General features: G+C 49.8%; 1 protein-coding gene across 1 annotated transcript in view; it reads left to right on the top strand.

Annotated features, from left to right (window-relative positions):
• LOC135239000 (netrin receptor UNC5C-like) overlaps nucleotides 1-15,028 on the top strand; it is a 184,074-nt gene that overhangs the window by 75,137 nt on the left and 93,909 nt on the right. The window contains 1 exon segment of the mRNA XM_064307276.1: nucleotides 9,403-9,633. Coding sequence (XP_064163346.1) covers nucleotides 9,403-9,633 — 231 coding nt within the window.

The raw sequence follows: 15,028 nt of genomic DNA, 5'->3' as shown, positions 1-15,028 counted from the left end.
GTCAGTGGAGTCACTGTCAGTGTGACGCTAATGACTAATTTACGAGAGGGGTTATGTAAAGCAGGTAATTAGCCAGGCACTCTGAAACCCCCTCGCCCCCCGCCCCCTCCCTGTTCTCCCATGGCTAGAACACACACACAGTCTGTTGCTTGGTCGAAGTCACGCACTGGCATGCGACAAACGTTTTCCGAGGGTCACGTCACATGGCCAAAAAACGTGAAAAATGACAGCAGCGGAACGAAGAAGGTGAGACTTTCAGGGGAATTTTCAGGGGAATTCTTCACTGAGTCCAGGAGTCCATGAGTAATTCCATGTGCTCCACAGTGTGAGCGCAGTGAGGTCCTACAGGATCGCCGTCGCCTGTCTGCTCCTGTTCGAAATTACATTTGCAAAAGAAAAAGAAAAAAAGAGAGAGAGAAGGAAAGAGAGGAGGCTTATCTATAACATGTCCGCTGCTGTTTATACTGCATTTCAGAACCCTATCAGAGCCCAGGATTCTGAATGAGTACCACTGAATGTTTACTGACAAGGTGAGGCCAACCAGATCGATTTGTGTGGGTTCACTCTTGCAATTACATTGCCCATTGCCCGCCTTGTTTGATAAGAAAAAAAAATAGTCATTTAAATAGTGAATTTTAATTTAAATTATTTATTTCTCCTTTTCTCCTATTAGACTGCAGGTTGTTTAATTTGCATTCCGCATACCTTCGGTCCGTAATGAGACATTCTGCCTGGGAAGTGATGTCATCCACTCAGGAAGGGCAATGGTCCCCTCTGAATTTTAATTTGCAGATAAATGAAGTCTTGTGTTGTGTCAGAATTCCTTTAGGATGAAATATGAGCGTGTTATCAGTCTGTTAGAGAGTGTCTGGCAAGGAGAGGCCGGGGAATCCTTAATGGAGAGAACCAACAGGTATCTACTGCAGAAAGAGTTCATTAATACTGTGTTTGTGTGTGTGTGTGTGTGTGTGTGTGTGTGTGAGAGAGAGAGAGAGAGCGAGAGAGAGTGTGTTGTGTGTGTGATTGTGTGTGTTTGTGTGCGTGTGTGTGAGTGTGTTGTGCGTGTGTGCGTGTCTGAGTGCTTGTGCGTGTGTGTGTGTGAGAGAGAGAGAGAGAAAGAGAGAGAGTGTGTTGTGTGTGTGTTTGTGTGCGTGTGTGTTGTGCGTGTGTGTGTGAGAGAGAGAGAGAGAGAGAGAGAGTGTGTTGTGTGTGTGATTGTGTGCGTGTGTGTGAGTGTGTTGTGCGTGTGTGTGTGTGTGTGAGAGAGAGAGAGAGAGCGAGAGAGAGTGTGTTGTGTGTGATTGTGTGTGTTTGTGTGCGTGTGTGTTGTGCGTGTGTGCGTGTCTGAGTGCATGTGCGTGTGTGTGTGAGAGAGAGAGAGAGAGCGAGAGAGAGTGTGTTGTGTGTGCGTGTTGTGCGTGTGTGCGTGTCTGAGTGCATGTGTGTGTGTGTGTGTGTGTGTGAGAGAGAGAGAGAGAGAGAGAGAGAGAGAGAGAGAGAGAGAGAGAAAGAGAGAGCTAGCAGGCCAGGGATGAAAATAGTCTCCTCTGGAGCCCATGAAGTCACATGACAGATGGCTGTAAATGGAAAGAGGGACATACAGCTTCTCACTGCGGCTTCTGGTGATGTGACTTTATTAAGCTCCTTGCACATAGCTACTCCTGCTCCTGCTCCTGCTCCTACTCCTGCTCCTGCTCCTGCTCCTGCTCCTGGTGAATTCACCTTTATCCCCTGCTTCCGCTTGCACAGTGTAACTGGTGCCTTGCACCCATCACCTTGTGTGACAGGTTCAATAGGATTCAGGTCTGAGTGCAGTTTTGAGGCCGGACGGCTGCTGGTGCAGTATTTGATGAGCCAGGCCTACTTTTCATTGAGCTTGCATTGCAGGTGTTGGTGTCGATACCCTGAGTGTGCTATGATCTAATTAAAACTCCAGCCTGCCGCTGGACGGGGACTGCTTGCTGTATGAGTGGGGGGGGGGTATCACATGACAGGCATGTGCAGGTCAGGTGTCAGTGTGGGCTATTGACCTTACAATGAACTGTGTTGAAATTGCCACGATTTAAAAAAAAAACAAAATGGTTTCAAAAAGTGAGTGAAATGCATTAGCTGTGACTCCTCCAGGAAGGTTATGCGAGGTCTGCTATAAAAACTGAACTCCTGTCCTGTCCGTGCTGCTGTGTTCCCCGGTGCATATCTCCAGATCCGCAGATTACGAGCCCTGTCCCCCGGATCTCTCCGGCTCGCCGCGGATCGCACGCCTTCCTCCTCCCTCCCTCCGTCCTCGCCCAGCGGAGGAGAGAAAGGAGCGGAGGAGAGGATTTATGCTTTCGTCGCCCGTCCCGGTTCGCGCTGCGGTCGGGCGCGTGATGGAGGGGCAGCCGGGACGCAGGCGGTGATGCACGGCTTTCCCGAGGACGATAAATCTGCGCGCGCGCCGCCAGAGAACAGCGCTTATCTCCATGCGCTGGCGTCGAGCAGCGGCATCCGCCAGCTGTTATCGGAGGCGCCGGAAAGATAATATACGGGCGGTCTGGATAAGTCCCTGCTACCTGCGTCCGCGCGGCCAGGATAGCTTACACAGCCTGCCATGCGCTTTATTGGAGGAAAAATAAAAATGTACTACGCTACTACGGTGAAACCCCCTTTCCTTTGTTTCGGGCCAGAAAGGCTCCGGAATTTGATGTTTCTCAATGTTCCGTAATCCTCCCACTCAACTGACGAATCCAATTTGCCACCTCGCGGTTTCCCGTTCATTCTGAATTGGATTTTTTTGTTTGGCGGTGTTGCGCAATCGCACCGCGTCTCAGTTCGTCGGTTTCTCTTCAAACACAGACAGGACGTGTGTCTGATGTTTTCTTTTTCCTTTTTATTTTTTTTTATAAAGCTGGTTTGTTCATTTTACGGTTTGAGCCGCATTGTGTTTTTGGCCAGTCGAGGAGCGCTTTCTGGTTAATCGATGTCACGGAGCAGAAGCTCTCGTTTCTCTATCAGCAGGAAGCAGGAACTCCGCTTGTCCAGGAGACGCGCGCACGCCTCCTCTCCTCAGCCTTCGCTGTAATCGCTACGCAGCGCGACTCGAGCTGAATTAGGGACGTTCCTGAAGAGGGGAGCTCAGCTTACCGCCTCGCTCAACACCTGGGGAAATAATCTGTCACAACACAAATCTCGCTCGGGCTGAAGATTCTCTTATAGTGTGTCTGTGTGGGGGAGAAGATCCAGTCTCAATCAGCAGTTAAATATTTCCATGCTCTTGAACAATCAAAATGCTATGCTGCAGTTGCCAATTTGTGTATTAGTCAGTGGATGCCGACCCACCGACAGACAGGCCTGCTTCTTCAGAAAGACGGTTTCGTAGAGATGTTTCATTTGGGAGAGATACGGCTGACTGGAAATGGCCTGGTAGCGTATTTCCTTCACAGCTTCACGTGAGCGAGGATCTTAGAGAGGAACTGCTTTTTTCCCCTCAGTCTGTTAAACTGAATGGTAATGTCTTAGTGTTTTATCAGCCTTTGGATAAGTGCTTTAGATGTTTGTGTCCTCATATAAATCCTGCATTTTCACCAGCAAATGAACAGGAAAAGAAGACGTGCTTTGACATGCTACCTTGTAACATAGTTTTTTCTTGATCTACTTGACGCTGAGCGCATTTTTGTCCTTCCCCCCCAGAGTAATGACAAAATTGGGGCCTGAATGTGTTTATTTTTTCCCCAAAATTGTTTCAATGCAGAGCTCAATGCTGACAGTTGAAACAGACATCAGAAGCACAAGTTTTTCACAGGACACAGAATATATATTTAAAATTAATGAAAGTAATTTCAAAATATATCAAATGTTTGCTAGGCTATCATGCCTTTTCCCACCCACACCAATGCAGTCTTAAAATCACTTCAAGTTTATTTGGAAAATGTGCATTTTACTGGCAAGATTCTGCTTTTAAAAAGATGTTTCTTTTAAAAATAAGTTTTTCTCCTGCGCTGAAGTTGGATCGAAATGCCAAGCCATACCTATGTTTGTGGTACTGTGGGGACAGGGTAAAGTGGAGGTGGGAGAGAGTCTGTGGCCATTTTGTAGAGTTCTGATTTTGTATTTGTGTGGATGTGAAAGAGTTGTGGGCCTGTTGTGGTACTGTAGGGATAGGTAGACTGTGTATAAAACGTGGAAATTTCATTGAGGTGCAGATGTTGGAGAGTTATAGGGATGTTGTAGTGCCATGGGGACATATTAGAGTGGAGCGATTGTGAATATGTGTGGACGCCAAGTGGATATTTCAGAGTTGTGTTCGTGTGGGGGAGCTAGCCTGATAGTGACTGATTCTGGACGTGTTTGAGAGCTGAGGTTGGTTGTGATTCCTCCTCGGTTGAGGCTGTTCTGTGAGTGATTCTGTGTTCTAAATGAAACTATCCGCTGTTCTGGCTCTCTGCTCGAGCCAAAATGGCAGCAGTTAGATTCCCAGCCATTTACATGAAGTGTCAGATTTCAGTTTCGGGTTTTGGACATGCCCTTGTCTCTGTCTCTTTATGCTATACAGTTTGAACATCACGTAATTACATTACATTACATTACATTACAGGCATTTGGCAGACGCTCTTATCCAGAGCGACGTACAACAAAGTGTATAACCATAACCAGGAACAGTATGCGAACCCCTAGAGAGAAGTACCGGTCCAAGTACAGGAACAACCGCATAGTTCAACTTGGACCCTGATGGTTAAACTGATTAACACTAACACGAGACGGCAACAACGCAATCTCTGGAAAATAAATAAATAAAATACAATAGTCGTTAAGACAGGCGCATCAGCTAGTAACCTATGAAACAGCTGCCTAGTTACAACCCTATTTAGTCATTTACAGGGGAAGGGAGGGATGGAAGAGGTGCAGCCTGAAGAGGTGGGTCTTCAGTGTCGTTTGAAATTGTTCACAGTCTCAGCTGTCTGACCTCACAGGAGGTCATTCCACCATCGTGGGGCCAGAACAGACAGGAGACGTGTTCTGGAGTGCAGGTGCGAAGAGGGGAGGTGCTAGGCGTCCTGAGGTAGCAGAACGGAGGATCTGGCGGCATGTAGGGTTTGAATATCTTGTGAAGGTATGCTGGGGCTGATCCCTTGACTGCCTGGTATGCTAGAACCAATGTTTTGAATTTGATGCGAGCTATAACAGGCAGCCAGTGGAGGGTAATTGAGTGATGTGACTTGGAAGATGCCCAACACAGAGGTTGGGCCTGCAGTGTAGTGTAATGGGTAATGGTCTTGCAACCTAAAGGTCAAAGGTTTGATTACTTTAATATTGTTAATATGTTCAGTAAATCTTACAGTGTCAACACTCGTTTTGTTCTGTCTGCGATGTGAATAAATATCGTAGCAATACTGCGGCTCTTCGGTAGGTAATTATTACTGTTGCCTCTAAACTGCTATCGCTATCTTTCTGCAGCAACACATGCATTATGTAGACATTCAAACAGACAATATTACAGATCTAAATTCAAAAAGCGGGGCTGTTTAAAAGCCGTTTGGGGCAATCGGGGAAGCTGAGATGCTACGGAAAGCCTAAGGGGCCATTAGAGGAAAAGAGAAATGGGTTATAAAAGACGTGCTAGAGGCTGGTTGGACTGATCCCGGGAGCGCTGGGGATGGCGGTATCATCTGAAGCCCGTTGTTTTGGGATTGCCGCCTTGCCCCCTGATACCCCGCCTGCGAAACACGGCTTGCGCGCCGTTTGAAATGTGTTTTCTCTGGGTTTAATGAAAAAGTCACAATCCATTACGTTCAGCAGTGTCCCCCCCCCTCACCGTCCCTGCAGCGCGCGCTGCCCCAGCCCAGTTAAATCTCTCTCACTTTACTGTATCCAGTCAATTTCACCGCTGCTCGGAGAGAAACGCGTCCAGCTGGCGTCTCGCGGACCTGCCCCCCCCTCCCCCGGAGTCGGTTCGGGGCGGGCGTGTGATGGCCGTAAGCGGCGCTCGTAAGTGAAACGGTGGAAGGCGGGGTTTTGGGGGACGGTGCAATGTTCCGGAATCGGCGGGAGCGCTTGCTCGCGGGTGATTTGCCGAGGGAGCCGTGCGTCTGAACGTCACGCGGAGCGCGAGGCCTCATTGGTCCAAAGCAGTGTTCCCCAAAGTCGACGCTGGACGAAGCTGGCTGTGGATTCTGATTGGTCGTCTCTGAAGTGTAAGAAAAAAAAAAAAAAAGTTTCATGGATGACTGGCTCCCTGGGAACACGTTATGCACTTCCTGTGTGGTTCCAAAGGTCTCCATCGTGTGACTGGTGCTAAATCAGAGTCCTGTTATGCAGGTCATGGGTGAGGTGGTCCAGATGCAGTCCAGGTGAAGATCAGCTCTTGGTTGGTGAACGGCCTTGTCACTAGCGAACCTCTTTAATGGCGGGTTGCGTAGCGCTAGCAGACGGCTGCCCTCGATGGCTGCCTGGCAGGCGGCTGCTTGCTGGACGGCAGTTCAGTGGAAACGGTCGCTTCTAAAGACTCCACTCTTTTTTCTCATTTTTCTGTTTGTTACAAGGACAACCGTTTTCATGTGTGAATGTTTTATGGTGGAGTGGGCATTTTAGATTGTTATCATCTCTTTCTCACTCTCTCTCGCGCACACACGCACACACACACACACGCACACATTCAATCACACACACCCCACCCCCACAAGCGCACACACGGTCTTATCTTTTTATTTTTCTTTCTTTCTCCATTTTGTGTTGCCATAATACAGGAACAGAGGCCCGTGCGCTGGCCGGTGCCCTGTTAGAGTCGGAGCCTTGGGCGCGAGTCTGAGTCCGCTCTGGTCTTTATCTCTGATTGGCTGCTGATTGTATGCCCGCTTCACACCGCGTCCAGTAGCTCTTACACCTGAGCAGCGCTGCCTGGTGCTGAGGTGCGGAGAACATTTCGGCGAGACCGTTCAGCTTCCACAGGAAGACTCTCCGACTTCGCTTTGTTTCACAAGCTTCAGAGGCGGTGAGAGAAGAGAGGCGAAGGACATGCGCGTGTATAGAAAATATATGTATTTGTTTCTGGATGTATAACCTTTTGATTTGTTACCCATTGTTTGCCATTTCAGTATATGCTGTGAAATCATCAGTAGGCACTTCACTTGTAGCTGAAGAGATTGTGAAAAAGAAAGAAAGAAAGAGGGTTAAAGAGAGAGAGAGAAATGTGTTCATTTATATTATTTTACAAAGAATCACTCAAAAAAAAAAGTAATGGGATCCCCGGATCGTTAAATCGTTAAAGACTAACAATAGACTTCCTGTCTCATATTTCTGAGCTCTGAAGGCAAGGGAGTCAGAAAAATTACAAAAGAACCCAGTTCTGTACCAGTGTACGCTTGTACGTATGTGTGTGTGTGTGTGCGTGTGCGTGTGTGCGTGCGTGCATACGTGTGCGTGTGTGTGTGTTTGTGTGTGCATACATGTGTGTGCGTGTACGTGTGTGCGTGTGTGTGTTTGTGTGCGTGCGTGTGTGCGTGCATACGTGTGCGTGTGTGTGTGTTTGTGTGTGCATACATGTGTGTGTGTGCGCGTGTGTTCAGCTGAAGTTGGATGGGAGGGAGTTTTTCTAAGCCTGCTGGTGAGTGAGGTGGTGCGATTGGAGAAGAAAGAGGGAATTTGACTCACTACCGTGGAGGTCGAGAGTGACATCTCAATTGAGTTTTTGTTTTATGTCGTCCCAGCTCTGATTGGGTCAGGAGGTGTAATCCCCCCCCCCCCCCCCCCCCCCTGTGGCACCTCACGTGTCACCGCTGGCGGGATGAGTGATTGTGACATCACGCAGGGTTGCCGCGGTGACGGTGTGTTTTTTCGCCTGGCGTTGCGCGCGGACGCCTCGACGCTGTCAGGCGCCGGCGACGGAACACGGCGAAGGCGAGAGTGAGTTACTGACGGAGCGATAAAACTTCTGCCGCGGACACGCCCGCCCTCCCGCCAGCCTGTCCCGCACGCCAATCCATAATTCACGCCCGTCGGGTCGTTTTAAAGAGCAGATCAGCTCGGGGGGTGATTGATGGAGCCGGGGGGGTGTGACATGAAAGCAGAGGATCATGGGGACGCACACGCGTGTCATTCGCCTCGTTCCTCGCGAGCGGCGGTTCTGCACTCCGTCCTCTGTGTGTTCGGTGAGCGGGGCGTCCGTGTCATGAGCCCTCCTGGCCTTCGTTCAGACTAAATCTGCCAGGTTTGCAGAGGACACTGCGCTGTATGAAGCAGCAGCCCTGCCCCGCGGTGGAGGAGGTGACACACTGAGAGCGCCTTTTAAAGGAGCCCGTTTGATCTCACAGACGGAGGACATCGGCGTGTAAAGAAGGAATGATGAAAGGGTGGTGTAATTAGAGGAGAAGTCAACAAAATACGCTCAAGGTGCGGTGGAACGTGTCTGTCGAATTCAATCAATCGGAACCCTCTGCTAAAAAAAAAAAAAAAAAAAGAAATAGCTTGAAAACTTGTCTCTGTCGGATCCTGGGCTGTTTGAAATATGGAAATTCCGTGTTTTCTAATTCCACAAGGAACTTAACAGGCCGGATTGGTGTCATATGAAACAGTGTTATGCCAAGGCTTGCACCAGAGGCTTATTGGTTCAAATGCTGAGCAGTCTGTTTTCTTTTATTTGAACAAAGATAGCACTGTACATACACAGTGAATACGTGAATAAACAGACATAGAATGCTGATGCTGCAAAACATCAACTTCTCATTTGGGCAATTAAATTTAGGAATTTAACTTTAATTTCATATTCATGTTTAAAGGTTTGAGCTGTTGGGGCATCTGGTATTGAGCAGAGCAATGGCAGTGGATCATGTTCATTATGATTATGGAAAATAAGGCTTCATAGTGGGCGGAGCTACGGTGGCCTGTCAGTCAGTGATGTGAACGAATCAAAAGGCTTGGTTCCTCACCGGAAAACAGCAATTGGCTCAAACCAGTGAGTCACTGTCAGCATATGGTAGCTCTATCTGTACAGTAACCTCATGTACCTTATCCAGCCTGAATAAAATCACTTTTCTTTTCGACCAAGATAGTGGTCACTGTAAAGCAAACATATCAGTCAGAAAGACGATAAAGAAGAGGAAAATAAAAACAAAATAATGCAGTCTGCATTAGTAGGCAGTAGGCGAGTGTTCAAGCAAGTTAATTATCCTCCTGAGATTTGGAGGATAAAAAAGTATTAAGGGTCTGAATTTTTAAAATATAATACAAGTGTCTTGGATAACGTGGATAACATGTTGCAGTGAAAATATTTTGAAAATATGTTATTTATTTCATTCTTATTGAATGTTCCTTGTTGTGTAGATTTCAGCACAGCAGAATATGTGGTTCTTGAGATAAGGACTGCAGACTCTCAGGCGGCTATATCAGATAGCGATGATGTGAACCCCGTATCTCACTTCCTGTCTGCAGTCGATGACGACTTCCTGGGATTGGGAGAGCTGCCCGAGACGTTCCCCTCGGACCCCCCCGAGCCCCTGCCGCACTTCCTGATGGAGCCGGAGGAGGCGTACATCGTGAAGAACAAGCCCGTCAACCTGTACTGCAAGGCCACGCCCGCCACGCAGATCTACTTCAAGTGCAACAGCGAGTGGGTGCACCAGAAGGACCACACCGTGGAGGAGCGCGTGGACGAGACCTCAGGTAAGCCCGGACGCTTGGGGTGGGGGGTGGGAGGTGGGAGGGTGCACCAGAAGGACCACACCGTGGAGGAGCGCGTGGACGAGACCTCAGGTAAGCCCGGACGCTGGGGGGTGGGGGGGTGCACCAGAAGGACCACACCGTGGAGGAGCGTGTGGACAAGACGTCCGGTCAGTGTCATGTGACTCTGTCGGGGGGAGGGGGGTTTATTGGGGAGTATCTCATTCTCTTCGTTTTGCTGAAATGAATTAGTTTGAAAGAAGCGATGTCTGGACAAAAAAAAAGTGGGAGAAAAAAGGATGCACACACACACACACACTCACATGGACACACACACTCACATACACTCACAGGAGGCAAACTGGCCCTGAGGCTCTTCCATCACACTGTCACAAATCAAATAGATACATAATTCAGCAGAGAGGTTACCCGCCTCTCTCTCACAGTAATGAGCACGGCGGTTAGCCGCCGCGAGTCCGGCTGGAACCCCAGAGCCTCCGAAAAACCCGCTCAGCTGATATAGCGCCCTCCGGAGGCGATGTTGCGCCGCTGATATAGCGCCCTCCGGAGGCGATGTTGCGCCGCTGATATAGCGCCCTCCGGAGGCGATATTGCGCCGCTGATATAGCGCCCTCCGGAGGCGATGTTGCGCCGCTGATATAGCGCCCTCCGGAGGCGGTGTTGTTTATGCTGCGCTTTGGTCTCCGGGTGTCAGGGCATCATTAAGACCCCAAAGCCAGAAAGCCAAAGTCTGATACAGTCTGACACGCGCTTGATGTTCGATCTCTGCGCCCGTCACACACACACACACACACACACACACACACACACACACATCTCTGACTCTGACTCTGACACAAGCCCTGTGGTAAGAAGGTGCGGGGGACAAACGGGAGACTACAGGCGCGCGCTCTCCGGGTGAACACACACACACACACACACACACACACACACACACACACACACACACACAAACACACACACGCACACACACACACACACACAAGAACACACACACACACACACACACACACACAAGAACACACACACACACACCACACCACACACACACTCACACACACACACACACACCACACGCACACACACACACACACACACACACACACCACACACACACACACTCTCACACACACTCACACACACACACACACACACACACACACACAAGAACACACACACGCACAAATCCGCGCCCGTGCGTCCCAGGAAAGCAGTTCAGATCCAGTCAGGCCGCAGACAGGCTGGTGTCACACACTCATCCTTTCCTCATCCGGTTCCGCCATGACAGTTCAGCGCAGCCAATCACAGGAGGCCCGGTGCCTGTGATGGCGCTCAGGCCCTGGGGGCGCTTCACTCTTAAATAGACCCTGGCGCCGCTCTCTTCATTTATTCCTCCTGAGGCTGATGTACGCCCTCTCAACGCACACACTCACTTCCTCACGCAGGTGTGCGGTTTCACATTAACGCACGTGCAGTGAGCGCGTACGCACATGAACCCTGCATACACAGAACACAACACACGCGAAATCGCTCTTTTAGAAGCTCAGTGTGTGAGGGCATGGTTTACTGTGAATGTGAACACGATATGAAAAGGTGTTGAAAGGGAGGTCAGGCCCTAGCATTAGTGACAGTTAAACTCTCTGATGTTTGGTTTGTAGTTTTGAATGAACTAAGCAGCGCTCCAGCTGAGAGCTAACCTTTTTCCTCTGTGTTTGGCAACGTGATGTAGTGGATAAAATGTGAAACCTACAGTAAGGCCCACAAACACACACCCACACTCTGACACATACACACGCACAAACACGCATACAGGAACTGACACACACACACAGACTCAAGCACACTCATGCACACTGACACACATACTCTGTCTCGCTCTCTCTCAGACACACACACACTCACGCACACACAGCAGCATGAACCTGCTCTCTAAGCCAGTGCCCTCCTGCCTGTTCCCCTCCACTCTAATTTCCCCTGATTCAAACCACAGATAAGGGCTTGCTGGGCTGCTCAATAGCCATTTGAGCGGGCGGAAACACGATCTGAAGCTCTCTCCCTCTCTCTCCATCCTTCCCTCCCCTCTCTCTCTCTCTCTCTCTCTCTCTCTCCCTCTCTCCATCCTTCCCTCCCCTCTCTCTCTCTCTCCCTCTGTCCATGCTTCCCTCTCTCTCTCTCTCTCTCCTTCTCTCTCTCTCCATCCTTCCCTCCCCTCTCTCTCTCCCTCTCTCCCCTCTCTCTGTGGGACGGGAGTAGATTAGCAGATGTTTGGACATGGAGCAGAGGAGGCGGGACATGTTATCTGTGCCCCGTTGCCGAGCTCCAGCCCAAAGAATCGTTACCCCCGAGTTCCTGGCTGAAATAAATAAAGAAAGGCTTCTCTTACTGCTGCTCCAGGCCCATTAGCTGCTTTCAGATTGATTTTGGGAGTAACCAATCGCACTCCTGCGGGGAGGGGGCCCCCTGGGGGTCCTAGATGGACTCATCGGATTTCCTTTTCCACTCTAAAAGCAGGAATTAACCCCCCTCCCCCCACACCCTCACCCTCACCCTCAGCCCAGCCTGCTCCCCTTCACCCCAACCCTCACCTCCACCTCCAAATGCCAGCGCTCGCTCGCTGAAGACTTCTGCGCAGATGCATGCTGGGAAGTCCGTGAAGGACGGGAGGTGAAACACTGCGACATTCCGGAGCGCTCCGGAGCATTCCGATCCCGTCCCGATCCCGTTCCGGATGCAGTTGAGCTCGTGGGACAGGTGTGGGTCACGGTCCAGGACTTTCCAACGGCTTTTTTTTTTTTTTAAACCCACTTACAACTCTTAACTTTTCACCATGGATAGAGTCCAGGAGCCCCAAACACTTAATCGGCTGGAAATCGTGTCAGCCTGTGAGGCAGTAGTGAAGCCTGCGGTGTAGTATAGTGATTAAGGAACTGGCCCTGTGTTGCTGATTGAGATCCTGCAGTAGGGCAGTGCTGCTGTACCTTTTAGCAAGCTGTGCAATCTGAAGTCCATGTTTAAAAAGTGCTGTAACTTCTGCATGGTGAAATCAAAGTGTAACTAAAACACTTTTATATATTTATATATATATATTTTATGTGCAGTCCATAAGTATTCTGACAGTAAGACTATTTTTGTTTTTTTGGCTCTGTGCTCTTTTGGACAGTGAACATCAACAGATCCATCAGGGCTTTCCAAAATGGCTCTGAGGTCAGACTGGTTCACTCATCTGTCACGCGTTACACCTGCAGCTCGTCCTTTTTTGCGGGGGGGGGCGCTGGAGGGGGGGTCATGGTTCACGGGAGAACAGTCCAGAGTTGCGGTTTTAATTAGGGGGCAGGTGAAGGGTCTGTGCTTCCTGTCTTCCTGTTTTTAGAGATGAGGCGCTGCTGTTCACGGGAGGGCCAGGGGGGGTCGTGTCTTTCTCTGGCTTTCATGTCAGCTTCAGCTCTTAATTATTCAATTAGCTCAGACATTTATTAATTCATATTTTAGCCACATTGTTTGATAAGTTCCTGAATGACAGCTGAAACACTGCTCCTATATTCCAACATGAAATGTATTATTGTTGTCTGGTCTATAACAGCGTCAGTGTATTTTAGCAAATTAGCTCGTTTAGCCTGGTTAATTGGTGACAATGGGAAAAAAACCTGCATTGACACACCAGCCCTACGGAATTGTAGTTGTAGTGGATTTTAAACTGATGGCAGTTTAAAAAGCCGTGTCATTAAGCTCGCCCATCGCCCCCAGTGCCCCCAGTGCCCCCAGTACCCCCAGTGCTGACAGGCTCTGCCGAAACGGGTCTCTCCTTCTACGGGTCACGTTTCAGTCACTCGATGACGCAGTGCTCATCTGGGTTTTTCGTTTTTTTTTTTTCCGTGGCAGTCCTGCGTCTGTGAGTTTTTCTGTCGTTTCCGTGACAACTGTAGGTGCGGACGCGGAAAAGGTCAGGGCTGCTCTTTTTTTGGGGTGTTCTCCTGGCTCTCCTGGAGGAAGGTGAGCCACTGGATCCGTGACTGCGGCACCTCCCCCCCCCGGGAGGAGGAGGGCACTTTTGAGACGGTTCCTGGCGATTAAGGGACCATAACCGCTAATCTCTGTCAGCGCAAAAAGTCCATTGACTCCTACAAATGAGCCGGTGCTAATTATCCGCCATTACGCTGCGGTAGCGTTACGCCCCGGAGAGGACCGGCAGCTCCCCTGAGCGATGGCGGCCGGGCAGCGAGGAGGAGGAGGAGGAGGAGGAGGAGGAGCGCTGCTCTTCATTAGAGAGAGTAATCAGGCTAGCCGCTACAGCTGCTGTCCGACAGGCGAGCCGAACGCAGCCGATCAATAACAGAGCGGCGGGCGACGCTAACGATGGCGCTAACGATGGCGCTAACGACCGATCGCTTTTCAGGACGGAGCTACGCTACGCTAGCGTTACGCAAGGCCCAGGCGAGGGGAGGGAGCGGATTCATGGGCCTGCGGTGACAGCACTAACGATTAGAGCCGTGATTAGGGTCCCCGGCTTCTTCTAAAGGGACCCGAAATTGGAACACTTACCCACCAAATAATTTTTGGCTTTCAGAACCTTCCCAGAACATTATTATTATTTTTTCTTTTTTTTCTATGACAAAATGATAACCGTCAGGGGCTGTTGAAGCTTGTGTGTAACCCGCATGGATCCTTTTATTGTGGCAGAACATGTGTGGAGGAGCAGAATGTCCTAAGACTGCTTCGGGAATGCCTGCCCATAGTGTTATCTCACTACCAAATGGTGACCTTCCCCACTGTTCTGAAAACGTTTTATTTTAGCTGGATGCTCAGTTAAAATATATAAGCAACGATGCTGTATTCTCTAGATCATATATTATTTAAAGCGTAATGTAGTGGCGTTTAATTCATTGGTACGTGGTGTTCAGTGTTTATCAAATGCTTAATGTGCGATGATGTAATGTATCTAACATGAGGAGACTGTAAAGCCTGATATCAGAGATCTGGCAGCTACTCTATCAGTGTCAGTGCATCTCCCTGCACCCCCCCCCCCGCCCCCTTCCTGGCTCTCTTCCAGTCCCCATTCATTTTAATATCGCCCCCCCCCCACCCCCAACCGCGCGCCACAAAAAAAGAAAAAATCAGGGATCAGTGGGCTGACTCACTGAACTCCATTATTTATAGTCCTGACGGCTCATAAATGAGGTCAATTAGCTTCTGTGTCAGTGAACACCACCATTTGATTTTTTCCCCTCGGGCACCCGAGCCTGGTGGGGTGGGGGGGGGAGGGGGGGGTGTGAGGACCCGTGTCGAGGTGAGGACCCTAGAGACCCGCTGGAGGGGAGCTGTTCATGCCCCCCCCCCCAAAAAAAAAAGCAACGAACCGAGGGAAAGCAGGGGTTTGGAG

Source organism: Anguilla rostrata, chromosome 14, assembly GCF_018555375.3.
Source record: "Anguilla rostrata isolate EN2019 chromosome 14, ASM1855537v3, whole genome shotgun sequence".
Classification (NCBI taxonomy): domain Eukaryota; kingdom Metazoa; phylum Chordata; class Actinopteri; order Anguilliformes; family Anguillidae; genus Anguilla; species Anguilla rostrata.
The sequence above is the reverse complement of the archived record's forward strand: the minus strand, read 5'-3'. Positions and strand labels throughout refer to the sequence as shown.